We start from the raw sequence: 26,801 nt of genomic DNA, 5'->3' as shown, positions 1-26,801 counted from the left end.
TTTGCACATGTAATCACATTATTAAAACACTTCATGGTCAAAGGTTTACATTAGTTTATTCTTCCTTCCTTGTTCACCCACTCAAGAATACATATAAGAGATCTGTGGTTCACTTTTATTCTTTTCTCATTTACATAACCTGTAACTTCTCAAAGGTTGTTCTAAAGAAGTCTCATCTACTTCCTCATTATATCGTAAGATGGTTCTCCATTCAGTGGTGCAATGTGACATCATAGCGGCAACTGGTTGGTTAATGACAGAGAACAAAGGTGAAGTCACGAGGAAAAGTCCCTCATCGTGACTCAGAGACTGACAGACGGCAAACAGACAGTTGATGATTTAAGAAATGCCAGTAAGACTGTAAAAGCTCTTCCTAGATCAGCAAATCAGACAGACTTTAGTCACAGATATGCTCTCTTTTGGGTTTATATTATCCTTCATTAAAAATAGAATCAAACTCAGCACATCATTTTAGAGTAAAAACTGATTGCCAGAAAAAGAAACTAGAATGAGAGTTTTAAATTTAGCGAATACTGTTTTAAAAAGCAGGTACAATAGATCACAGTTTATTTATTAAATCAAAATTTAAGCCTTATAAATATTTAGATTTCAAAGAGTGATTGTAAGAGTGTGGAAATATTTTCTGGGTCATGAGGAGCATTTTGCTCCTCATAGGGATAGGGATAGTTCACAAATGTTAGTTTGATAGTGAAAGAAAGTTCACCTCATTGACTTCCATTGTATTTATATTTGACTTCCACATACTATGGAAGACAATGGGGCCTAACTGTTTGGTTACCGATATTCTTCAAAATATCTTCTTTTGTGTTCAGCAGAAGAAAGAAATTCATACAGGTTTGGAATTTGAAAATGAGTAAATGATTACAGAATTTTCATTTTGGGTGAACTATCCATTTAAGAGTACTGTGCTGACAGGCTGCTGAACTGGATTTTACTGACTGCAGTGTTTGTCTTTCTGGTCATGTGAGTCTCACCTGTGAATAAACACGTCTAATATCACTGTCTGAATCATTGTTTTTTACATTACATTCTTCTTCTGTTTCAAATATTGCTATAATATTCCCAGAATTGTCTGCTAAAGATGAAAGTAGTTTAGAAATTTACTTTGCAAGTACATGCAACATCAACTTATTCTACTAACCCTAACCTTATCCCTAACAGTCTACTAATACTCAACTAATACTCTAATGAGAGTTAGTTGACATGTGTGACAATGTTACTTATAGTTAACAGAATGTCTAAAGGAGGACATCAAAATATAGTGTATCCAAATTGAGAAACTACATGTAAAATAAATAAAGCAGTATGTATTTAAAGTGAATTAAATTAATTCAACTAAAACTATTTAAGTGAAATAGTAAATAAAATAGAAAAAATACCCATGAATATATGATTTAAAAAAGGTGAATCCATTTTTTTAAAAAGGAAATAGTGATCAGTCACAGCATCTAAAAATATAAACATTAGGCTATATTACTACATAATATAAATATATAACATTTAAATCCAAAATCCTTATAATATAATATATAATATAATATAATATAATATAATATAATATAATATAATATATAATATAAACGCAAGAAGCCGGTGAGGTTGCATGATCTGATTTAACCACTCACGGGTTTGCGTAAGGTCGCCCATCCCACAAACTTCAGCTGATGCAACAACAGAGCTCAGTATAAATACAGGCTGCCGTGACAGAGCCACACATTTCAAGCTCTCGCATTCATGGAAGGAACAAAGAAACACTCAGCGGAAGAGTTGGGCGAGCTCTCGGGGAAACACTCGGAGGAAATCACGTTAAAATGGTCTATACACAAGCTCTCGTGTTCGGTAACGGGATGTCCGCCAGGAGAGTTCAGGAAAACCTAGCGGAGAACCTGGGCTTTCTACAGTGCTATAGATCAGACAGACAGAAAGTAAAAGACTGCGGCAAGCTCGTGAAAGCACAGAGCTTATCAAGTAAGAATCTTTGCTGTCAAAACGATATATTGTTGGGGAAACGGGGGCAAGTTGTCACAGACACTCTGTCGCAGTAACTATGTCAAAAGTTTTGGTTTTGTATGTTGGTTTTAAATAATCTATTTCAAAAATGTTGAATTGGGATCTTTTTGAATGAAAAACGGTTGAGGCAAATTGTCACGTGTTTTATATGTTTATATTTAATTAATTTATTTTTATATATTTTATCTTATTTTTAAAATTATAACAATATAATTGTTATCTTACCTTTAATTATCTTGCTACAACCTGACACTTAATAAAAAAAATACATTATAAGTTGACCTTTGACCTAATGTATATCATTGTGATTTTTTTTTTTTTGTGTATAAAAGTTTTTTTTTTTTTTTTTTTTTATAAGTTTGAAGGGCATAATTCACATAAATGATTTTAAGTTGTTATATATTTATATAATGGAATGTATTTGTTGAACTTTTCAACAATTATTGCAAATAATAAATTCTATTTTTATTATATTAAATCATATATGTTTTATTGTATAAAATTAAAACATATAAGACATGTGACAACTTGCCCCAACCTGACATTCAGTTTTAAAATATCTATATTTATTATTAGTTAACAACTTTGTTACCCTTTACATTTTGGTTAATATACAATGAATAGAATATTCACATTGACAATATATATTGTATATAATGTACCAACAAAATGTATTAAACTTTATCTTTTAATGTTCAAAAGCTTTTCTGTATCGAGACTTTACGAATTGTGACAACTTCCCCAGTCTGCCCTAATATTTCTCATTAAGGTCAATTTTAAAGAACATGTGATTATTTTATTGCTGACACTATGAGCAGGGATGTACATTGTTCCAGTTTTCCAAACTTGCAACATATTAATTCTGCTCAGTGCTCACTAAAGTCCAACAGCTTTGATCAGCTGATGACACTGTATTACAGGCTGACAGTGTTAGTTTCCTAATCCTAATCTAATGATCCATCGGTCACTCTCAAACTGCTGAGGCGTAAAGTTTCTGTCTGATCATCTGAGCCTGACACATTCTTCCCATTTACTCATTCACAGGTCTGGGATCTGAGTGCAGTTTGGAAGAGGAGGAAGGAGAAGACGTGCGTCCTCAGCTCGACCTGTCCAAACGCATAGAGAAGTGCCTCTATGACGCGAAAGGAGCGAGTCTGCGCTGCCAGGAGCTGCGTCTGCCTAGGCACATGACCACACGTGTGGCCGGAGGGATCCTGTGCTCATCCACGGATGAGCCGTGTGGGATACGGGGCGCACTGATCCACATGTTCATGGAAAGCAAAGGCACACTACTGAAGCTGGGCACCATCATTCCTGATCAGAGTCTCACGCCGACCTTTGAGGTCTCGGTGGTCCTGCAGCCTGACATGGGTGGATGGCCTCCACTGAAGATCCTGTTTGGGGGCGGAAAGGTCTTGAGCCTCCGAAGGGAATACCGGCTGATTAAACGGAAGCTCTATTCATCCGCCACACCTACTGTACTTGAGTTTTATTAAAATTGTGGCATTAAAATAAGGAGACAATGCCTGAGGTCTCAGAGGATGAGGGCAACTTCAGGAAATGTTCGTTTTGCACATTGTTTTTCACTGTTACATCAATATATTTCAGAGTTTACCGAATGATGTTTAAAACTTAAAAGAAGTTGATATTGTGCAGCTGACATTTCTAGCACAATATGAGCAGCTATGTTGTTATAATATTGCTTTTTATGATACTTAAAAGATCATTAATATACATACAAATAATAACATGGAACCCGATGCATGAACGCAGTTCAAAAATTTAAAGTCAAAGATTTTTAAAGATATTAATTTCTTTAAAAATAATCTTACTGACCAATTATGTATAATCTGGGACTATATAATGTTGTAAAAGCTCATCAAAGAATAACAAACACTACTACGTTAGTTGTATTTGTCAGGTGACACCGCATGTGTGATAAGATCACAGTGGCATGTTTGTATGACTTGTGTTGCGACTACAGAATGTTCAGTTTTGATTCTTCACTACTGTTTACTCATGTTCAGGGAAATAGGAGGGTTCAGATTGTATATGAATCTCTCTGCTGATAAATGTTTGACGCCATTAAGTTATCAGTGTGTTTTTGTCTTGTGACTGTGAAACGAATGGGACAAGCTGGTATTGTCTCCCAGTGAAGCATTTGTAACAGTATTTTTGTTTGAAAGCAGTATGGAATAAATTATTCTTAAAAAAAAAAACATGAACATCTTGTTTATTTGCAGACTCTCATGTTTTATTAAAACATTTCACGACACTATACAAAAACACTGTACACAAAGGCTCTGTACAAAACTATATGTTCTTTCTAAACATACAGATGTCAAATTAAGTCTCAATTATTTTAAGAACAAAAACAAACTGAACATAGTACAGTAGGCCTTTAAACTGTAATCCAAAGCATCTAGGATCCTGACTAGAGAAAAATCAAGTTCAAAGAAACTGAGGATCCATATTCATTCCTATAGAAGAAAAAAAGCATATTTTTATTGCTCTTTCCTCAGTCGATCAAAGTTTCACATCATCCCAAAGTGATAAGGCGATGGTAATCTTTGTCTTGTACAATGGCTTGTAAGGTTTCATACTTGTCTTTAGAAAGTGACATTCTGCTTACTAACCATCTAGTGGTCATGATGGTGGTACATTCAGCTTTTTTAAGAGGCCAGTGTTGATGGCTAACTTTGTGACATCAAGTCAAAAACATTTACCCAGCTCCTCCAACCCCAAATAAACATGAGGTCAGTTTGACCTGTCCCGTGAGGTCTACTGGACCAGCTTTTCAGGTCTTGTACTGAAGGGTTTCTATGAAAGGGGGTTGAGCCCTTAAAAAGTATCTTCTTTTTGTGTCCAGCTGTAATCATACTGTGTTAAACCACTGAATCAAACCACCAAGGCATTGAGTAACTAAACTTAGCCAGAACTTCATAAAGAAACAGGGAAATAAAGCCTATTGAACTTCCATGACAGCTGCAGTGAAACATCTCAGTTCACTTTTTCATCTTCATGTCAGCCTCGATAGCACTGCGGCGCCCTCTGGTGCCTCCATCCTGGAAGAGCAGAGAAGCAGGGAAGACATGAGCCAATGCCTTTCATCCACTGTCCTAACACACCAGACCATCAGAGCCAAACTAACTAGCTATTACCTGAGAACAGGAAATGTGTGCGTTTCTAGAACATGAGAGAGTAAAGTACGAGAGTACGAGCTGAAACAAAAGTGAAACAGCATAAGAAATGCTGTTCAAGAGTGAAAGTGTTAATAGTAAAAGTCAGTTGCTTACTGAAGAGTTGAAGAGCATCTTTAAATGTTTCTTGAAGAGAAATAAAAAAACAAAAAAAAAACAAAACAAATCTAAAACATTAAAAGGGAAAGCTGACCCCAAAATAAAAATTTTGCATTATTTATTCACCCTCATATCATTCCAAATTGATACACTGATACACACACACTTATATATTACACTACCGCTCCGTCTACCGTCTTGCCATTATGCTCACCAAGGCAATTATTTGTTCAAAAATACAGAAAAAAAAAAACAGTAATATTTCAAAATATTATTACACATTAAACAGTCGTTTTCAACTGTAACATATTTTAAAATATAATTTATAGCTTAATTTTCAGTCTTCAGTGTCACATGATCCTTCAGAAATCATTCTAATTATACACACACACCAATCAGGCATAACATTATGACCACCGACAGGTGACGTGAATAACACTGATTATCTCTTATCTCTTCATCACGGCACCTGTTAGTGGGTGGGATATATTAGGCAGCAAGTGAACATTTTGTCCTCAAACTTGATGTGTTAGAAGCAGGAAAATTGGGCAAGCCTAAGGATTTGAGCAAGTTTGACAAGGACCAAATTGTGATGGCTAGATGACTGGGTCAGAGCATCTCCAAATTTTGATTTGGATCAATCTTTGATTTACCTGGGCAACACATGGAACCAGGATGCACTATGGGAAGAAGGCAAGCCGGTGGAGGCAGTATGATGCTTTGAGCAATGTTCTGCTGGGAAACCTTGGGTCCTGCCATCCATGTGGATGTTACTTTGACACGTACCACCTACCTATGCATTGTAGCAGACCATGTACACCCTTTCATGGAAACGGTATTCCCTGGTGGCTGTGGCCTCTTTCAGTAGGATAATGCACCCTGCCACAAAGCAAAAATGGTTTAGGAACGTTTTAAGGAGCACAACAACGAGTTTGAGGTGTTGACTTGGCCTCCAAATTCCCCAGATCTCAATCCAATCGAGCATCTGTCGGATGTGCTGAACAAACAAGTCCGATCCATGGAGGCCCCACCTCGCAACTTAAAGGACTTAAAGGATCTGCTGCTAACATCTTGGTGCCAGATACCACAGCACACCTTCAGGGGTGTTGTGGAGTGCATGCCTCGACAGGTCAGCAAAAGGGGGACCAACACAGTATTTGGAAGGTGGTCATAATGTTAAGCCTGATCTGTGTGTGTGTGTGTCTGTGTCTATGTGTATATGCATTATATATATATATATATATATATATATATATATATATATATGTATATATGCATCCTTTATGAATAAAATATTAATATTTTAATAATATTATTATTCATATCTCTTTTAAAAAAATCTTACGGGAAACAACATTGGGGTGAATATATAATGACAATATTCATTTTTAAAGGATTATTCGGCTAAATATATCACGGAGCTCACGACCTTTCAGCATACAGACCTGGATGTGTTCATAACAACAGGGACCAAATGCTGCTCAACAATCATGGAGCGAGCGAAGCAACCAGCTCTAACCAATCGGAGAACAGTATCAGAGTATATAAATGTATGCGTGTGTTTGTGTTTGGTAAAAGGGGACGTTGAATATCTTTGTGGTCTTCAGCCTGGATACTTACAAAGAGAGAGAGAAGGAAAGCAGGAGAGGCCATGGAGAGGCTGTCCTGTAGAAGGACAAACAGCACAGTGAGAAAAAGAGTTCACTATTTAAAACCTACCCTAGACAGAGAGAGACAGACAGACATGTACAACAGAGCAAAAGCAGATGTTATGGGTGCATACAGCAGGTATACTAATCTAAAACACTGATCATGAGATGGAAGACATGTGCAGAACCAGAATGACCAGACTTTTACAAGCAATGTACCGTATCTTGATGGACTTCTAATAGGGATGTCATTTGACCCAATAATTAGTTTTACCCTTAGTTTGATTGACACAGCAGTGATTCAATGTAACATTAAATTGCTCATAATATGAAGAGATAAGCTGAAAACATCTGTCATGCTTGTGCAAAATGACTGACAAAAGTTTTAAGTTGAAATAGACACTCATTTTATTGTTCTAAAAATAAAAACTGACAAATGATTTCATCTACATCTAATTGCTTATAAAAACAAAACTACTCATGATATTAATTATTCATTTTCATTTACGCAGTTTTCTGCAGAGCTGCTTTGAGCTACTTTGGATCATAATTTATTAATTTTGCAACATCAACACTTTACTGAATAGAACTGAATCAACATTGTACTGAATAGAGCTGAATAATGACATCCAGAGCTGCTTACTGCAGAATTTGAATTTTTCTCATATTTGATGAAGTTTGCATCATTGATCTTCTTTTCTGTTTATTACTGTGAAGCTACTTTGAAACAATCTTTTATTGTACCTTATTGTATAAAGTGCTATATAAATAAAAGTGAATTAGCAGACTCACTTTTGGGAATCTGACAAATCTTTTACATTGCCAGTCATCTTAAAAACATTATGATGAATTCAGGTCAACAAAAAAAAGTTGCTTACTGTTGGATTTTGTTTTCAGATGGTTGTGAATTCAAACAAAAACACAGACTTTCACACTAGAATGGTTTCGACCTTGAGTCTCTCGCTTATAAAACATGTCGGACAATGGAGCAGTTTTCTATCATAATCATCTGGTCACCCTAGAAAGCTTCTCTACATACAGGAACACACAGAAGAGAAAGAAAAGAAGGATTAAATGGAATAAAAATGGAAAAAAGAGAATCCAAAGACTGTAGATACTAAAGGGAGGATTTGTGGGGTTGATGAGTAACAGAGATGTGTATATATGTGTGTTAGCCAGATGAAGGCATGTATGTAAGAGTGTGTTGTAACTGTTTCCATGACGACCGCAGCACTCCAACATAAACTCAAATAGATGGTGATGAAATGAGTGTCCAGTCATTTGAATGATCTCAATCACACAGCTCAGTGTGAAAGCATCACTGAACAAGACCATGCAAAAAAAAACAAACAAAAAAAAAAACAACAACAACAACAACTTTCACTTAACTTTGGTCTGGTGTGTGTTGAAAAATAAAAATGGAGAAGATTCAACAACAGAAGACACCAAAAGGCTGTTTAACCCAACCCTTACACAACATACACAAATAAATTGTTTACATTTTCACAATAATCACACACACAAGATGATAATATACACTATCGTTCAAAAGTTTGGGGTCAGTAAGATTTTTTTTAAAGAAATTAACAAAAGTAAAGACATTTATAATAATGCTACAAAAGATTTCTATTTCAAACTTTATGTTCGTCAAAGAATCCAAACAATCCCAAAAAAATATAAAGCAGCACAACTGTTTTCAGCATTGATAAAAAACAAGAAATGTTTATTCAGCACCAAATCAGCATATTAGAATGATTTCTGAAAGGATCATGTGACACTGAGACTGGGGTAATAATGCTGAAAATTCAGATTTGCATCACTGAAATAAATTATTAAAATATATTACAATAGAAAGCAGTTATTTTAAATTGTAATAATATTACTGTTTTGCTGTTTTTTTGATAAATAAATGCAGCCATGTTCTTTCAAAAACATGTTTAAAAATCTTAATTATTCCAAACTTTTGACCGGTAGTGTATATACAGATAGATAGACAGACAGACGGACAAATAGAACCATAGAGTCTTTTAGAGAACAACAAGAGCCACAAATACGGTGCTGTGTGAAAAACCTGGAAGAGAAACTCATATGTTATCGACTCATTGTGTGTTTGTGCATGGGTTAGTAGTGCAGTAGTCATCTCACCTGCAGTGCCCTTGATTCTCACCTGTGAGTGTGTGCTTGTGTGTGTACATCACTGACCTTCTCATTAGTGTCTTGTTTGGAGTTGTTCCTTTTCCTTCTGGCTGGTGGTTCTGGCTCTAAATGAGGGTCTTTGTGTGCAGGACTCAGGGTCTACATACGAGACTGTGTGTTAGTGCAAGTATCGCTAACCTTACTGTCAGGGACTTCAGCAGTTCAGGTGTGTGTGTGCGCGTGTGCGTGTGCGTGTGTGTGTGTGTGTGTGTGTGAGTGTGAGTGTGAGTGTGAGTGAGTGTGAGTGAGTGTGAGAGTGAGTGAGTGAGTGAGTGAGTGAGTGTGTAAGGGACAAAAAGTCTGTTGTTTGCGTCCTACCAGAAAGGGTTTAATCTATGTGGAGTGTGTTGAAACCAAATTGCTTCTGGATCAATCTCACAAAAACATATCTGGCTACATTTCAGCCCAAAATCAAAGGTACAGTGCATTCAGAAAGTATTCAGACTTCATTTTTTCCCCCCACATTAAACAAAATGTATATTATATATATTTAATATATATCTTCTTATTTTGGGGTAAAATATGACCCGAACAAGTTTTTTACAGGTTTTGTGAGATTCACCATACAAGGTTTCAAGTTTATACAGGAAACTATTTGGGCAGTGACACTTTCCTGCATTTCAGCATTTTGGGATTTTAAAACTCAGCTCAGGGACTAAGTGCTGAAATGACAATTTGAGCGCAGCCATCCCATCAAGAGTCAGAAAATCAATTTGTGCAGATTACCTGTGAGTATTACAACGTCATGTGCAGTTCGTGGTCGCAAATCCATTTTGAGTGTACTGACAGCTATTAAGTCTGCAGCCTAAAGACATTATGAGTTATATTTCCTGATGATGCTTCAGTTTGTGTTTTCTCATTCTTTCTCAGCTGGACTGAAATCAGGTCAAGTTGCAGGAATTGGCTGCTTAGTGCCAATTGTCAGCCGATAGTTGGAGGCATATGGTTTTATCCAAGTAAAAATGATGTTTTCAGGACACTTTTGAATTCATGCTGCTTCAACAGATACAGAAATAAGAGCCAATCCCACAGATAAAGTTCCATGCTGTGGTGCACAGGAAGCTGTTTTTCCCATTCCTTTCTTTGACTCTCGCTCTTCCTAAACCATTTCACTGTCCACAACACTTCACTTCAGATGTCCACAGACTCTTTGATGTCCTGTCCTTGAGACGTTTGAAGCTTCTAGCCTTGCTCTCTAAAAAAAAAAAATCCCAGTCTATATCCTGGAAAAGGATCAAGGATCTTGATTTGTTCTAGAGATGCTATTTTTCTTCAGAACTGCACATGCTTTTCACTCAGCAGTGTTATTGTTAACTAAAACTAAAATGATTAAAAATAACTTTCAAGAATTGAAATAAAGCTGGAATAAAATAAAATATAAATATTAGATAAATAACATGGCAACTTAAAAAATAAGTGAAATAAACATAAAGCTAAATAAAAATGTTTAATAAAAGTAAAAGAAATGAAAATGACAAAAGCACATAACAAAATAGCTAAAACTTAAACTAAAATTAAAATAAAAACTGAAAATATAAAATTAAAAGCCTATTTAAAATATTATAAGTATATAGTATATATTAATAATACTGAAATAACAGTCTTAAAGACCCTCTAATGGTCTTCCTGCTTCTTTGAGCTCTCTTTTGTCTCACTGAATGACCTGCTCTAATTTTTATATCATGAAATGACCAGCTATACTGACACAGACCTGTTCCTTTCATGTACTAACGAACCAATGACAAATGAAATAATAAATACATCAATAAGAGTTTGTCAAGCTGTTGAAAAATGATTAAATGTCACTGGCCAAATAATTAGCGCTGAAAGCATTGTGTAATTGATGCGTCTCCACATAGTGCTCACTGTGTGTTTGTGTGTTGATATTCTTCCAACCTTCTCCACAGCATCTTGTTTCCACTCATGGTTTGTGTGTGTGTGTGTGTGTGTGTGTGTGTGTGTGTGTGTGTGTGTGTGTGTGTGTGTGTGTGTGTGTGTGTGAGTGAGTGAGTGTGTGTGTGACTATCCACGTGTGTCTCTAACCTTCTCATTGGGGTCTTGTTTGCGGTTGGCTTCCCTTCCACGCAGGCTCTTGGTGCTGATGCCTGATTCTGACGTTTGCATGATTAGCTGAGTGGCCAAGAACTGCTGGATCTGCTCCAGAACGTCCCTCCGCATCTCCAGGGCCATGTGGTAGACGTCATGATCCGAGCTGTTATACATCACCGCGTTCTGGAACATCAGCATGATGTCACGTTGGAACTCTGCCGTTGTACGGATCTGCCCAGACTCAATGTTCTTCTTGATGGCTGACAGGTCCATTGGTCTGAGGAGGCAGAGTTTTCAGGAAAGACAGAAACATTATTAGCCAATAGAGAAAATCCTTATTTTAGGCCCTATGAAATGCATGTTATTTTTTCCCAAATTCCCCAAATTCTCCGCTTTATTTTTCCTGGATTACATTTTTGTCCATTTTAAAGCTGCAGTCTGTAAGTTTTGCCTCTTTGTCGTCATCTCTGTTTGAAACCTGCAATTGCAGTTATTTGCGGAATTATCATCTTTACGTGGGTTGTGCTTCAGCACGGCTCCTCAGTGCGGATGAATCTAATGTTTGCTGTCAGTCACCACATCGGTGTGAATACTGTATTTCGGAATCACAGATTTTACGTCTTGGAAGTATGACCAAAATAAGAATTTTCAAGCTGACATTTTTGTTCTGACCAACAGAAAAAAAGAACAACAATAAATCGCACTGCTAATGGTGATTAAATCTAACGATTGCTTAGCTCGGATCATGTCAAACCATGCAAATTATTATTAAGGTTATACTTTGTTCTCAAATTGTTAATGTTAACAACATTGCGTGACTATGTGCATTTAGTGTGTATTAGCGTTACTTGTAGATTTCAATTTCTGTAGTCACTCTGACCACAGTTTGAAGTCTTTTGCTTTTGACTACAGGTGAATCTCCAGTTGTCACGGATGATTGTCATTTGGCCCTTTCTGGATTACAATCCACATACAAAATGATAAGTTTAATTATTGCAGCTGCTGTGAGAAAAGGCTATAAATGACCCGCCACCTGTAGCATCCTCACATGCCATATACACGCCTACTAGCTGGGACTCCTTCTCTATGGAAACAGACGTGACGTAATGATGCAAAGACGAACGACTGCATGCTCGAATTTCCCACGGAAACCCACCAGTACCATCCGAATTAGGAAACATTATTACAAGCTTACCATTGTGAATCGGGCTAAAGTAAGGAGAAAGTTTTGAACACTGGCTGGTTATGTACTTGCTCATAAATTGATTTTGGATCATTTTTAACCAAAAAAATCTACGGACTGCAGCTTTAATTATTCTGGATTCCATTATGAAATTGGTTTTATTTAATTATTTCCCAAATTCCAATTTATTTTTCCCATTTTCAAAGTTTTCCATTTGAATTTTTCTGGATTCCATTTTAATGGTTTAAATAAATTTAAATAATCAAAAGCATGTCTAATCAAGTTAATTCATAAAATTAACAATTTAATAATTTCTTAACATTTTTACAATGATAGGGCTATATGAATTTTTTTTTTTTTAATTTTTCTGGATTTATGATTTAATACATATGCATTATTAATATTCACAGACACTCATCCATAGGGCAAATTAATTAATTGTACAGACATACTTTTGATTAATTCATATAAATTGCGCCACATTCTGTGACATTCCATGTTATGCTGTAAATTCCAATTGTATGACTGGATTTTGCGATTCCTTTCATGTTTTCTGCATTGTGAAAATTCTACATACTTAAAAGGATAAGGTTATATTTAAAGCAGTCTAAGCTTGGTACCTGTGTACAATGCTGTGATAACCAGGGGCGATGTCATCAGACACAGGCTGCAGAAACACACTTGCATACCTGAAATACAAAACGATAAATGATACACACACTACACAAACACATTTCTATCAGTTCTCATCATAAAACAGCAGCTGTGATAAGTATGAATTGCAAGCTTACCTGTGATTGGCTGCTGCCCGCCACACCAGCATGATGGCTTTCTTCCAGATCTTCTGAGCCTGCAAGGCCTCTTGATCTTCACTACACATTGAGCTGAGAGAGAGAGAGAGAGAGAGAGAGAGAGAGAGAGAGAGAGAGAGAGAGAGAGAGAGAGAGAGAGAGAGAGAGAGAGAGAGAGAGAGAGAGAGAGAGAGAGAGAGAGAGAGAGAGAGAGAGAATTGTTAAAGACAGATGAAGGATAAAAAAAATAAGTAATGTATGCTATCACACAAACATGTACTCAAGACACTCACAACTGTGATGAGGCAGGGCTGCTGGCGGTGGAGTCTGCAGTAGTATAGCGCTGAGAGTGACTGCCGTATCCATCCTCACTCTCACTGGCAGGAGGATCAACCTCTGAGAGATACGGCCCCTCTCCGTCCCCGTCACCACACTCTTTCATCTCCATCCCTTCATCCACATCCACCTCACTGCCTCCATCTTCTTCCTTAACCTCCTACAGCATGTGAAAGAGAAAAATCAACCGTAGACATAATAATCAATCATTAGCACAATGCGATTCACCGTTTTCTTTTAAAGTGTCCCTATTATACTTTTTTGAATATTACCTTTCACTGCAGCGTATAATATAGCTGTCTGTGAATGTAAACGATTTGCAAAGTTGTAAAGCCGGAAGTGCACCATAAATAAAGTTATTGTCTCGCCCCTCAAAAAAAGAATCGACTCTGGACTGCCTAAACAAGTCATCAGAAATTCCAGTCTCACTTTTGTGACCTGCATACGTAATGCGGTAACACATTTGCATAATGCCCGCCTATGGTCTTCATTGGTAGCCCACTAACATTGTCAACAATGTCTCAAACACTGCAGCTGTACATGTCGAGAAGATGCTGTTTTCTGCTCTGCAAAAGCAAATTCTCTTTGTAAACACTTCCAAAGGATGAGGATGTGAAGAGTCAGTGGTTCAAATTACCACAGCGATACAACAGGAGTATAACCTTTGACAATTGCTTCTCAAATTTCTATGAGGTCTAAATGGGATTTACAAAACACTTATCCATTAAAGATGGGACAGTACTTTATTTGGTTTAGTTGGTTTATGTGGTGCTTATGGAACAGCAGAAATATAACGGTTACCCTAGTAACCCCGTATACAAAGCACCTGTGCTCATTAGAATGGCAAATTTCTCTGAAAGGCAATGAGTTTGTAGGTGATATAAACACCACAAAGTAAATAATGTTATAATTCATCAACAGTAGATCATTAGCAATTGGCAATTGCTTGGCATAAATCTGTGATATTTGATTTGATCGCGAATTGCTCTGAAACCATGAGCCTGTAGAAGGCACAGCAGCACTAAGTATTTACTTTGAAACATGCAGTGCACACGTTTAAGTTTAACAATCAATCTTGTTTTTCTGCCCTAGAATTATTTTCTTAAACCATTTAAGATATTTAAGACTTTTTATGGCCTTAAATTTGATAAAACTAAATTTAAGACTTAAAGACCCATGGAAACCCTGAGCATTATCTAATTTCAAAACATCTGGGTTTGAAAAAAAAATAATCTATGCGTCCTTCCTGAATAAAAGTAACAAGAAATCTTGCTGATCCCAAACTTTTGAAAGGAACTGTATATGAAAAAAAATATTCACTTTGCTGCTGCTTTGCTGATACCTTTGTGTCTTTCGCCGATGCTGAGCTGTCCTCCGAGTCCAGACAAGGCGTCACCGTCTCTGGCTGAACCCAGTCCTCCCCCTCACACTTCACAGCTGGACTTGGGGTTCTGTTCTCCTGCTGTGTTTCCTCCATCCCACTTTCTCCCTCTGCTTCCCTCTCACCCTCAGTCTTAACCTCAGAGTCCTGGCTCTGCCCAGCGTCAGGGGCGACGGGCGCCGCAACTTCCCCTGTCACTTCGTCAACCGCTTCGGTTTCTGTAGCCTCCTCTACCAGAACCTCCATTTCTCCCTGCACACCCGCAGGGTCAGGGTCGCTCTGTGTGACTGCTGAGGCGGCACTCTGCTGGGTGATGGGCTCTGGTTCAGCTGCCTTAAAAGTCTGTGACTCCCAGGGGCTGGTGAGGGGGTGGCCCCCGACCGCTGGATCCTCACAGAGAGAGAGAGCCGCCTCCACTGCAGCTGCGTCCAGAGCCTCCACGGGGTCGTCCACCTGAGACAGAGGTATTTGATTACTTTGTTTCAGATTTGGCAATAGAAAGGAAGAGCTTTTTGAAGAGTTTATTCAAATAAAATGGAGGGAAACATGAAAGCATTTGGTGGGTTATAGACCTCTGGTAATTTGTGTTACATTTATAAATTTAAATACTAAACATAACATTCTAAAACATTGCATGTGTCACTTTTGCATTGTTTGTGTTGTTTTACTCATTACACTGATACATTTACACTCATTTACTATGTTTTTAATGAAACATAGTAAGTATTAGTAGTCACATTTTGTTTCTACACATTCTGCATTTGCAATTGTTAACCATAAAGGAGATGGTTTGTGTTCCCTGGGAACTGAACCCATGACCTTAGCATTGCTTGTGTCCATTGTTGTTACTGTTAATTAAAACTAAAACTATTAAAAATAATTTTCATTAATTGAAATAAAGTTGTAATAATATATACATTTTAGGTGAAATTTAAACTTAAAAAAAAATTAACTGAAATAAAAAGATGAAGTACTAAAATGACTAAACTGAAATAAATAACTGAAAGAAAATAGAAATATTTAAAAAAACAAAAACTAATAAAAATGACAAAAGCACAAAACAAAATTACTAAATATTTAAAGTAAAATTAAAACTGAAAAATATATAAAAGCTAATAAGAATTAAAAAAAAAAAAAATATTATAAATAGTGTATAAATAATAAATAACACTGCTAGTCTCATGCTCTTGCTCTCCCGGTAGAACTAGAAAATGTCATTTTGCACCCTGATATCTTTTGTCTTACTATGTATCACTCGCTACATAACTATAGGTTAATGATATAAAAAAAAATGAGGATAAAAAAAACTAAAAAAAAAAAAAAATATATATATATATTATATATTACTATCACTTTTCTTTTTTTAATTTTTAGACATTGTCAGCTTGTCTATTATAACAGTTTATAGCACTTACGGAGGAGATTTGCATTAAAATCACATGAAGTAGCAACCAATCACATCATCACAACCGTATACAGGTGGTTGTATGTTTTTGTGTGTGCATACCTTCTCTTCTATGATTGCAATGATGTCTCCCACAGTCTCCAGGTCCAGTTCGTGGGCCATGTATGACACTGACACCACTGTGTCCTCCTCCACCAGCTCTGCCTCTTTCCCCTCCACCTCCGCCGGTGTGGACGAACCTGCCATTACCGCCTCTACTCCAGAACCTTCAGCGACAGCTGCAGCTCCTACACATGCCAACAAACACAATGCTTACTCTTACTATGGTTCATCTCTTTCATGGAGTGCTCTGAAGAAGAAGTGATTACTGTTCTTCAGTGAAAAACCACAGCAATGTTTTTAAAGGCTGAATTTGGCCTTTGGGGACCTTTTTTTTTTTTTTTTTTTTTTAAAGAAATTAATATTTTTATTCAGCAAGGACACATTAAATGGATCAAAAGTCATTTATAATATCACAAAAGATTTTTATTTCAAATAAATGCTGTTCTCTTGAACTTTTTATTCATCAAAGAATCCACGCACATACAAAAGAAAGAAAGAAAGAAAGAAAGAAAGAAAGAAAGAAAGAAAGAAAGAAAGAAAGAAAGAAAGAAAGAAAGAAAGAAAGAAAGAAAGAAATTCTTCTCCCATGGTTCTTAACAGACAACTAAATAAATTAATTTATTTTAGTAGAGGTTCTGACAAAATATTAATTGCTGCAGTCTATTTAAAAAGGTTTAATTAATTTGAATGAATTCTGCAAAAAAATGGGTTTGAATGAATGATTCAATGATTCTCTCACTCATAAAAACTTTTCAGTACTGGATGGATCAATGTTCTTGAAAGAGTCTCTTGAATGAATAATTCAATGTCAGTACATTTCGTTTAAGTTACTTGTCGCCACCTAGTGGCGTTACATTGTAATTGATACAATCATTATTCAAAAAGTGATTTGCAACAACACAGATCTGAATTTTCCCCAATGACTGTTATTTAGGAATAAGATCGCATGAGTGTTCGATCTTTTAACAATTAATCATGCAGCTCTAACGTGGGCGTTACAGAAGGTCATCTGATGTGCTTGAGTGCATCACATATGACATACTGTATGTTTTTAATGAATAACTTATTGATATAACTTTTTATTATTGAAACCCTATCTAAATAAACTTCTTTTTTTTTTAGTTTATAGAAGTGGCTGTTTATAATAAACCCACATTAGTGAGTAGAGACATCTAGACACATATCTTACCTGCCACTGATATTAAAATGGGCAGTCTTCACAGTTTCTGCGATTTGGCTCCATTTATTAATTTTATCATTTTATTTTTTCGTCGAATACCATCCATATTAAAATGAAATGAAAGCATGTGAAAAACTGGTGTGCAAAAAATGGTATCTCAGGTAGGTGAAAAAAACACATTAAGAGAAGTGTTAGTATAATACAATATCGGCAATCACAGACATTCGCATTTGGATGGGATTCGATTTCTCAGAGGGCCATTGAGTGAACAGTCTGTAATTTGCCCTGGAATTTTTACTGATGTTGTGTGAGAAAAACACAGACATGACAGATTCAGACAGGATTAAAATCACAAAGAACGCCTGTACATCATAGAATATGTTATTTCTCTAACATCTTCCATGAAAACTAGTCCCGTCTGAATAGGGCTATGGTGAGCATTTTGTGAACTTTTGAATGGTAGTGTACACCTGGAGTTCAAAAATAAATGTATAAAAGTCTTCTATATAAAAATACTTCTGAAGTTTTATATTAGACCTGCCGTTCTAAGAACAAATTCGCTTTATTTCTTGTTATTCTAGAATATATTCAGAAAACTCCAGTACTGTCATTGCAGTCCGAGAGATTTGTGATTGGATGAGGATGATAGGATGAGGATGATAGGATGAACATCACGTGACACAAACAGGAAACCATTGCCTGAGCAAAAACAGACTGATCATCCTACAGAGAGAGTGCTGAAGAGAGGAAATCAGAGAGATCAGAGACCTGTTTTGGGCACAGAGAGGTGGTCCAGGGCTGGGGGGACCACTGTGGGGGGCTTAGGGGGATCAGCACTGACAGGTTGCTGCGCTGGGGTGGAGCTCTCCAACAGACGAGATAATGTAGGAGCATCTGACACAGAGACACACACATATAGCGCTACAAACACACACACTCAAGCCAAAGCTAATTTCACATTACTTAAACTACATGGTAATAATGCAATACAGCGGGTGTGAAATCTAAAAGTTGCATGCAGGATGCATAATCAATGCGAATGAATAGCACTAAAAGAAATCAAAACCACAACAAACACCATAACTTAAAATTCAGTTTGTTCACTGACACAAAAAATGTTTAACGTTGAAGAGAGACATTTAAAATGCACATTTAAGGCAAACAGATAGAAGTATGTGTTAACCTGCTGTGATGTCTTGATTAGCAGGCAGAGCGGTTGCAGAGGTGTGAAGCTCAACTCCATGAGATCCGTTACTCAAACCTGTGGCTACATCGCCTTCAACCACCTGCCCGACAGACCAACACACAGAAAAATATGACAAACCATTAGCAAAATCTACAGACACATTCTCCACTTTTGCAAATTGCAATATAGAGAATCTATGGTGGCCAACACAGGACAAAGATGTCATCATCTGAGACAGCAGAGAGTAGCCAGGCAAGCAAACGCGCTCAGTAGAGCAGTTTGTCCGTTTAGGGCTACTGTAGAAACATGCCTGCGCAAAATGGCGACTTAACATGTAAGGGGACCCGCGGTGTATGTAGATAGAAATGGCTCATTCTAGGGTAATAAAAACATAACGGTTCATTATGTAAGGTCTTTATATACCACTGAAAACATAGTTATGTATATTATATTGCATTTCTGTCAATAGATCCTCCTAAAATTTACACATTGCACCTTTAACTTTACACAGCATTGTAAAAAACGTGATGCTCATGTGCGACAACAAATGACGCAAGATGCAATGGTCAAAGAAGTCAGTCTAGCATATGTTAGACTGCATATATATATATTATATATATATATATATATATATATATATATAATATATGTGAACCACTTGCAGAATCTGTGAAAATGTGCAAAATTAACAAAATAAGAGAGATCATACAAAATGCATGTTATTTTTTATTTAGTACTGTCCTGAGTAAGATATTTTACATAAAAGATGTTTACATATAATCCATAAGACAAAAAAAATAGCTGAATTTATTAAAATGACCCAGTTCAAAAGTTTGTGAACCATTGATTCTTAATACTGTGTGTGGTTACCTGGATGATCTACGACTGTTTTTTTGTTGTGTGATGGTTGTTCATGAGTCCCTTGTTTATTCTGAGCAGTTAAACTGAGCTCTGTTCTTCAGAAAAAATCTCCAGATCCCAAAAATTCTTCAGTTTTCCACCATCTTTTGCATATTTGAACCCTTTACAATAGTGATTGAATGATTTTGAGATCCATCTTTTCACATGGAGGACAACTGAGGGACTCAAACACAACTATTAAAAAAGGTTCAAACATTCACTGATGCTTCAGAAAGAAACACAATGCATTAAGAGTCGGGGGGTGAAAACATTTGAACAGGATAAAGAGGTCCAAATTTTTCTTATTTCGCTTGAATATCATTTTTTTTCATTTAGTACTGCCCTTCGGAAGCAACAGAAGATACTTGCATGTTTCCCGGAAGACAAATTAAATACAATTTACCTTGATCTTCAATTCCAAATGTTTTCACCCCCCATCTATTAATGCATCATGTTTTTTTCTGGAGCATCAGTGAATGTTTGAACCTTTTTTTAAAAGTTGTGTTTGAGTCCCTCAGTTGTCCTCAGTGTGAAAAGACGGATCTCAAAATCATTCAGTCACTGCTGTAAAGGGTTCAAATATGCAAAAAACCTTGAGAAAGACCTGGAGATTTTTTCTGAAGAACAGAGCTCAGTTTAACTGCTCAGGACAAACAAGGGACTCATGAACAACCATCACAAAACAAAAAAACAGTCGTAGATCATCCAGGTAACCACACACAGTATTAAGAATCAATGGTTCACATACTTATGAATGGGGTTATTTTAATAAATTCAGCTATTTTTTTTGTCTTGTGGATTATATGTAAACATCTTTTATGTATTTGTATTATCTCCCTTATTTTGTTAAAATTATTAACATTTTCACAGATTCTGCAAGTGGTTCACATACTTTTTTTTGCAACTGTATATTTATATATATATATATATATATATATATGTGTGTGTGTGTGTGTGTGTACGTATATTATATATATATATATATATATATATATATAAATAAAGCAGCACAGCAGAATGCAAATAGCATGTTCTGTGTGAATGGCCCCACAGACTTTGATATAAAAATTTACTGGCTAATGTTGCATGTGAAATGCATACTAAAAACCATGCCCTTGTCAATATGCCAAATACTCAATAGCTGGTAAATGTTAATGTTTGCAGTTTATTAGTATAAATGGGCTGGTTGGACTGAGGAGGAAGCTTTTCTTTGTGAACGTTAGAGTATGCTGAGTACCATGGAATCTTTCTGGGGGTTATTTTTTACTTTATTTATTAGACCATATAAATTAGACACAAGTAAGGTTGAGAAATATAAAATGGGCCTGGGACATGGCACAAGCAAAATCCTGTTGCTATGACATGCCACTAAAATTCAAAGGCTTAAACTCTGAGTGCTTTACAGTATTCCCCACTCACCAGTCTAGAGCTGGCAGCGATGAGGCTGCCCTTCTTTAGCAATTCAGACAGCAATGGGGAGGGTGGTGGTGTGGCTTTTGGGGCAAGGTGTTTTTTCTGTGGGGAGTCATCCACCAGAGTGCCCAACCCTGTCTCTTTAGGCCCTGAACCCGTGACCTCTGACACAGGCATGAAGATGGTCACTCCTTGAGCCTAGACAGAGAAATTATGATTTTGACCTCTTAAAATCAGCTTTAATTTAATGAAAAAGAAGCAGAAACTCACCATGGGACTGGCACAGGATTCATCCGTCATTGGCTGCGACGTGTCTGGCTGCAAGACGTCCATGCTGGGAGAGCTAGCACCTGGTGGAGAACGTACCGTCACGCTGGGGACTCTCTTTGGTGTGTTTTTAGCTGCCTGACGAACTGGAGAGAAAGAGAAATAAAAATAAGTTAATCATTATGCAAAATAAACAATATTTCACTGGCAGCAATAAGCCCAAAGTAATAAAAACGGAAATTTCTAAGTATTAAAAATGTAATACATCTGCAATAAACTGCATGTTAAACTAATATTATTTGAAACTACATTAGCAATATGTTGAACTGCTAAACTAATATAATTTCAAAATAACTTTTTTTGTGGCGGAATTAACTTTTAAAAGTGCTGAGTGAATGCAAATCTCACCCTGATAGGCCGCCTCAGTTGCCCTCTTCTTCTGCTCCGCCTCTTCCTCGTCCTGCTTCTTCTTTCTGAGAACACACACAATCCCATAAGAACACACACAATGGAAGATTTGTATTGAATTTTGATGTTTGATTTAGAATACGGTTAACAAATTACTTTCTCTGTGTTCAGGTTTGATTGTATTCATAATGCAAATCAACATAACGTCAAATCAACATTTAAAAAAAACAAAATTTAAACTTTGACAAAAAGTAGTCATTGACAATGTCCAAATAAATAAATAAATACGTATGTATTTATGTATGTATAATATATAATATAATAATGTATAAATTAGGGATGCACCGATTTTTTGGGGCCGATGCCGATATTAACTAATAATTACTGGCCGATTCCGATACCGATATGTCACTTCTATTTCTTCCATTTGAAAATTTGTCATCAAAATAGTATTTTGATCATGTTTTAAATCAGCAAAGTTCAAAAAACACCTGCATTTAATTATACTAGCTAGTTTATTGCTGCATCAAATAATTTCTAATGAACATGGCTTGGATCCATTTAACATTCAGCAGGCCTACATAAATACAACAGAATAAAGAAACATATGAAATAAACAGTGCTTTTTAAGTAGGTTTAACAGTTTTCAGATACAGAAATAAAATAAACAAGTGTAAAATAACACTGCATTTTCTTCACTGTATAAATTAAATACATGTATATTAATCCTTTCTTATTGTAACAGACTTTTATGATTAATCTTCTGATTTGTTTTTGTATGCATTAATATTTTTTGTAAGTTTAAATATGTATAAGATCTGCACTATCTCCTTTACTAAGGCGGGACTCTTATTATGACGGGTTTTCTAGTCTACGGAGCGATACGGGTAATGGAGAGCACGCAGTTCTTCAGGAGTTATTTTGTGGATTTAGTCAGTTTATTAAGCACCCCCGAAAAAGCATAAGGTCTGTATATTTTTGTTTACTGTTAGTTGTAATAAGTGTTTTGTGTAATTAGCTGTATGTTGATGATAATGCAACGGAGAGAGAGAGCGTTTAATCTGCACTTTTTGTGCTGTGTTTTTATTTATTTTATTTTTTTTTTTTTTATTTGGAGTGACGCAGTAAACTTAATTAAACATCAGTTAAGTTTTGGCCATCATTCAGATGGTGTCTGCTACACTTATAAAAGTTACAAAAGCTATTTAGTCAAGAATAGTGTGCGATCTTTTGTTTTTTGATTAACATTAAAGCGCAGGCAGCAACGCTAGGATTACGCAACAGACATTACACAGCTCAGTGCCTTCACGCAGTTAATTAATAAACCATCGGTTTGTTATATCGGCCTTTTTCCTGCTATAGTCGATATGCCAATGGTTGTAAATTGATCAATATATTGGCGGCCGATACATCGGTGCAATCTCTCTAGTATAAATACATAATATACAAATCTTAATATATAAACATGGTACAAAATTTAGAGGTGAATATTGTTTTATACTATGAAATACTCTCAAAATACAGAATATTAAATAAACAACTATTATTGCAAAATCTTGTTAAAATGAAATATAGTGCATTCATTTCATAAAAATAATTCTTATACAATTATGGGGCTCTGGTCATTTTTAATATCTCTGAGGGTTAACGCAATGTGACAATGTTTGTTAAATTAAATCTCTACAAGAGTGGTTGAAACTAGATCATATTGGAAGACATTTCAGAAAATTCAAGACTAATTCTTAGAATAAAGAGCAGGAAATGACACCAAAAATGTAAAAACAGTACAGAACTGTCTTACAGCTCTATCTCTGCCCACAGCTCCTCCAGTTTAGTGTCCATATGACCTGCCTGGATTAAATCCACCTCTTTCTTCAGTTTCCTGAAGGTACAGAACACATTTATCACATGTGAGTGGCAGATATAGACAGTGGGAGGTAGAAGGCGGTGGAGACGTACCTGTACTTCTCCTGTGTGTCTTTGATCAGCCTCTTGAGCTCCTCGATTCTCTCTGCTGTCAATCTACGGACGATCACGTCCTCAATGGTCTCGACCACCTCCCCTTTCTCACCCCGCTTACGTCTACAGGGAGAGCATGTCAAACTTGCCAGTGAACTTGTGAATGATGTGTATGAGATGGTTTCAGTTGCTATGCTAATAATAATACTACAACATGCTAACTGGCTAAAATAATATCCTGAAGTCTAATTACACAAAGTCTGTGAAAAGACATAAACTGCGTCTCCACATATTTACTGCTTTCCATGCACAAATATAAAGTACATCTTCTTTGCTGATTGATATTTTTCATTATATACACAGAGCAAATGATTTGGGGACTAGAAAATTTAACTCTTGGGTTTTGCGAGAACAATGGCAAGATTTAATAAAGGTGCTCAGCGCAGATATTTTGAGAAAGAGAGAGAGAATCACTTACTTTGGGGCCTCTGTGGTTTCCAGCAGCTCAGAATATTGGGAGGCACAATGCTGCAGAGGTCATATTGACATGTTAAAACATAATTCAGTCAGCAGATCACTAATACTAATATAACCACTCACAGTCAGTATTACCTTCTGGGAGAACCAGTCAGGGGGTCGTCCAGACTCTGAGAAGGGCTTGATGGCTCTGCTTACAGACACCCTGACAAAAATTTAAGTGTATCGGACATGTTCAACAGTAACACGTTATATTAAAATAATAACATAGCTAGTACCCAAAGTGTAACACCACACTGAAAATAATCTGGGATTTAAAATCTAAACAACATTATAGTATTTTGAAAAACAAAAACAACAGCATGATGTTAGTGAAAATGAAATATTTAACATTTTGCATTAATGTACAGGTCAATAATCAAATAAGCTAATCTGTGACACTGACAATGTGAACTTTTATTTTCCAAGCAGAAAATTCTCTTTGAAACATTTTTTAAATCTCAATCTCTTTAAATTATGATCATATGATAATAAGTAATAGGGAAAAGAGCAAGAACATTATAAAAAAAAGCAAAAATAGAATAATTTTCACAAGTGGTTCCCATTGTGTGTGTATACATATTATTATTGTGGTTATATTGATTAATGTATATATTATACATACATAATGCATATTTCACTGCACAGAAACTACAAATGATCTGTGATAAAGTAACATTAGAAATTAGATATTTATTAATTATTAAACATTATCGATTCAATTAGAAATGATCATATACATTAAATTATTAGAAATGCTACTATTACAATAATGATATTAATAAGGCCCTTTAAAATGAAAATGTGTTTGAGATTTTATCAGCTAATCATTATGCAAAATAAACACTTTTTAACCCAAAGTAATGAAAGTTGATCTCCTAGTATTAAAATATGCAATAAGCTACACTGCTTATTTTAAACTAATATGTTAAAATATATATCGGCAATATGTTGCACCGGTTTTATTAGCATAAAACATTATCAATTATATAATTATCATTACAATTATATAATAAAACAAACTAAATTCTAAATGGTCATATACAATTTATTATTAGAAATTACTAGGGATAAATGTCAGTAATTTATTTTAAAGTGATTCCAATTCATGAATATTTAATTAAATATTTAAAAAAAATATTACTAAGGAGATTATTTTGGGTGACTCTACAGATCCCCCTTCAGGTCAGCTATCAACTACTTCACCGCAAAAGGGGGATTAGCTCAAATGGTAGAGCGCTCGCTTAGCATGCGAGAGGTAGCGGGATCGATGCCCGCATCCTCCAATTATTGTTTTAAGTCTTAATCTTAACAATTAACATAACTGTCACAATTATTTCTAAAAGTATAAGACCAATGTAAATGATTTTTTAAGGATAATCAACAGTGTCCTATATGTTAAGAAATGCTGAATGTCATATATTAAGAAATGCCACAATACAGACACTGATACGGTGGTAAAGCTCTGAATTATTTAACATGCTTCAATCTTACAGTTCTATGATGACAAGTGTTAATTATTTATTCTTACCAGTTCTGATCTCCGCTTCTCATCACTGAGGAGGCGAGACAGAGTTTCTCCCGAATAGACCAGGGTTCAGTCGGACCCAGAGACAGCATTTTGTGTTCTACAGGGACAGTTAAAACTCATTATTTGAACACCTATTTAAAGCTGTAGTTCAATTTAGAACAAGTGTCTGGGGAAAATGTATCATGTTGTGTGACCTTTGTGACTTATTTAAAACAACATGAACCATTTATTCAAAGAAAGTTATTTTAATTACATATAGAGAACGTAAAAATTAGCATGTTGTTCAAGAATAGAGAGAAATGTGTGTTGGCAATGTAAACATAGATCGTCTTTGTTATCATGAAGCCAGCTAGCGCAACAACTATATTGCTCACCCCGGCGTTATTAAGAGCTTTAGATGCTCTACTCACATAGCATAAAATACTTTAGAATTCAGTTTACAAAGTTCTTTGATTTCAAATTGCAATGTTAATCTGTTTGTGAAATAAAATAACACTTACTTCCAACCCCGCTCGACATTTTCGCCTATGCGAAGCAGGCCGCGCAGCTCGTTTTTACTCACTTCCGCCGGTACTATTGTAGTGTGACACCCATATAAATGCTATCAGGTGTCGCACAAATATCTTTCCGACACCAGCTTTGTCGGAGGGGGGGGGATTAGCTCAAATGGTAGAGCGCTCGCTTAGCATGCGAGAGGTAGCGGGATCGATGCCCGCATCCTCCAATTGTTTATTCATTTAAATAAATTCAAACAGGTAACATGAAAGTCACGCAGATGTTATTTGTGATAATTGTAACTACTAAATAGCTTAATAGTTGCTGTTCCCTATAGTTTACAGCTCCATTCAGATATTTCAATAATGCATTAGATAGGAATCTGGCAAAGTCATTATGTGCGTCTTTAACTACACTGTTATATCTTTTACCATATCTTTTGTAGTAGGTTGTATGTGATTCACTAAAAAGAACCAAACCATTAAAATCGTTCATTCTGGAATACCCTGATTGTATTCACTGAT

The 26,801-nt window shown here is 35.9% G+C and overlaps 2 protein-coding genes and 2 non-coding genes across 8 annotated transcripts; 3 read left to right on the top strand and 1 right to left on the bottom strand.

Moving 5' to 3' along the window:
* Window positions 1–1,724: 1,724 nt before the first annotated feature.
* Window positions 1,725–4,250, top strand: si:ch211-39i2.2 (DNA damage-inducible transcript 4-like protein-like). Its single transcript, XM_051860785.1, has 2 exons — window positions 1,725–1,989; window positions 3,076–4,250. The coding sequence occupies exons 1-2, from the start codon at window positions 1,833–1,835 to the stop codon at window positions 3,525–3,527; spliced, it is 609 nt and encodes a 202-aa protein (XP_051716745.1). The 5' UTR covers window positions 1,725–1,832; the 3' UTR covers window positions 3,528–4,250.
* Window positions 4,251–4,260: 10 nt separating this feature from the next.
* brd8b (bromodomain containing 8b) lies at window positions 4,261–26,403 on the bottom strand. Of its 5 annotated transcripts, XM_051860742.1 has the most exons (20): window positions 26,283–26,403; window positions 25,783–25,879; window positions 24,348–24,417; window positions 24,214–24,263; window positions 23,736–23,858; window positions 23,578–23,658; window positions 21,777–21,841; window positions 21,372–21,514; window positions 21,108–21,299; window positions 18,786–18,888; window positions 18,371–18,496; window positions 16,423–16,607; window positions 14,877–15,368; window positions 13,492–13,694; window positions 13,199–13,291; window positions 13,028–13,096; window positions 11,219–11,501; window positions 9,182–9,274; window positions 6,951–6,995; window positions 4,261–5,096 (listed from the first exon to the last, which is right to left on the bottom strand). In XM_051860742.1, exons 1-20 carry the CDS (start codon window positions 26,299–26,301, stop codon window positions 5,037–5,039), a joined length of 2,592 nt encoding a protein of 863 aa, XP_051716702.1. In that variant the 5' UTR covers window positions 26,302–26,403; the 3' UTR covers window positions 4,261–5,036. The 5 variants fall into 5 exon arrangements, with proteins under 5 accessions (XP_051716702.1, XP_051716703.1, XP_051716704.1 ...); XM_051860743.1 differs by lacking the exon at window positions 6,951–6,995; XM_051860744.1 differs by lacking the exon at window positions 9,182–9,274.
* On the top strand, window positions 25,465–25,537 carry trnaa-agc (transfer RNA alanine (anticodon AGC)). Its single transcript has one exon. It is a non-coding gene; the product is annotated as a tRNA-Ala (tRNA).
* Window positions 26,404–26,433: 30 nt separating the features above from the next.
* Window positions 26,434–26,506, top strand: trnaa-agc (transfer RNA alanine (anticodon AGC)). Its single transcript has one exon. It is a non-coding gene; the product is annotated as a tRNA-Ala (tRNA).
* The last annotated feature ends 295 nt before the right edge of the window (window positions 26,507–26,801 follow it).

Source organism: Ctenopharyngodon idella, chromosome 14, assembly GCF_019924925.1.
Source record: "Ctenopharyngodon idella isolate HZGC_01 chromosome 14, HZGC01, whole genome shotgun sequence".
Lineage (NCBI taxonomy): Eukaryota > Metazoa > Chordata > Actinopteri > Cypriniformes > Xenocyprididae > Ctenopharyngodon > Ctenopharyngodon idella.
The sequence above is the reverse complement of the archived record's forward strand: the minus strand, read 5'-3'. Positions and strand labels throughout refer to the sequence as shown.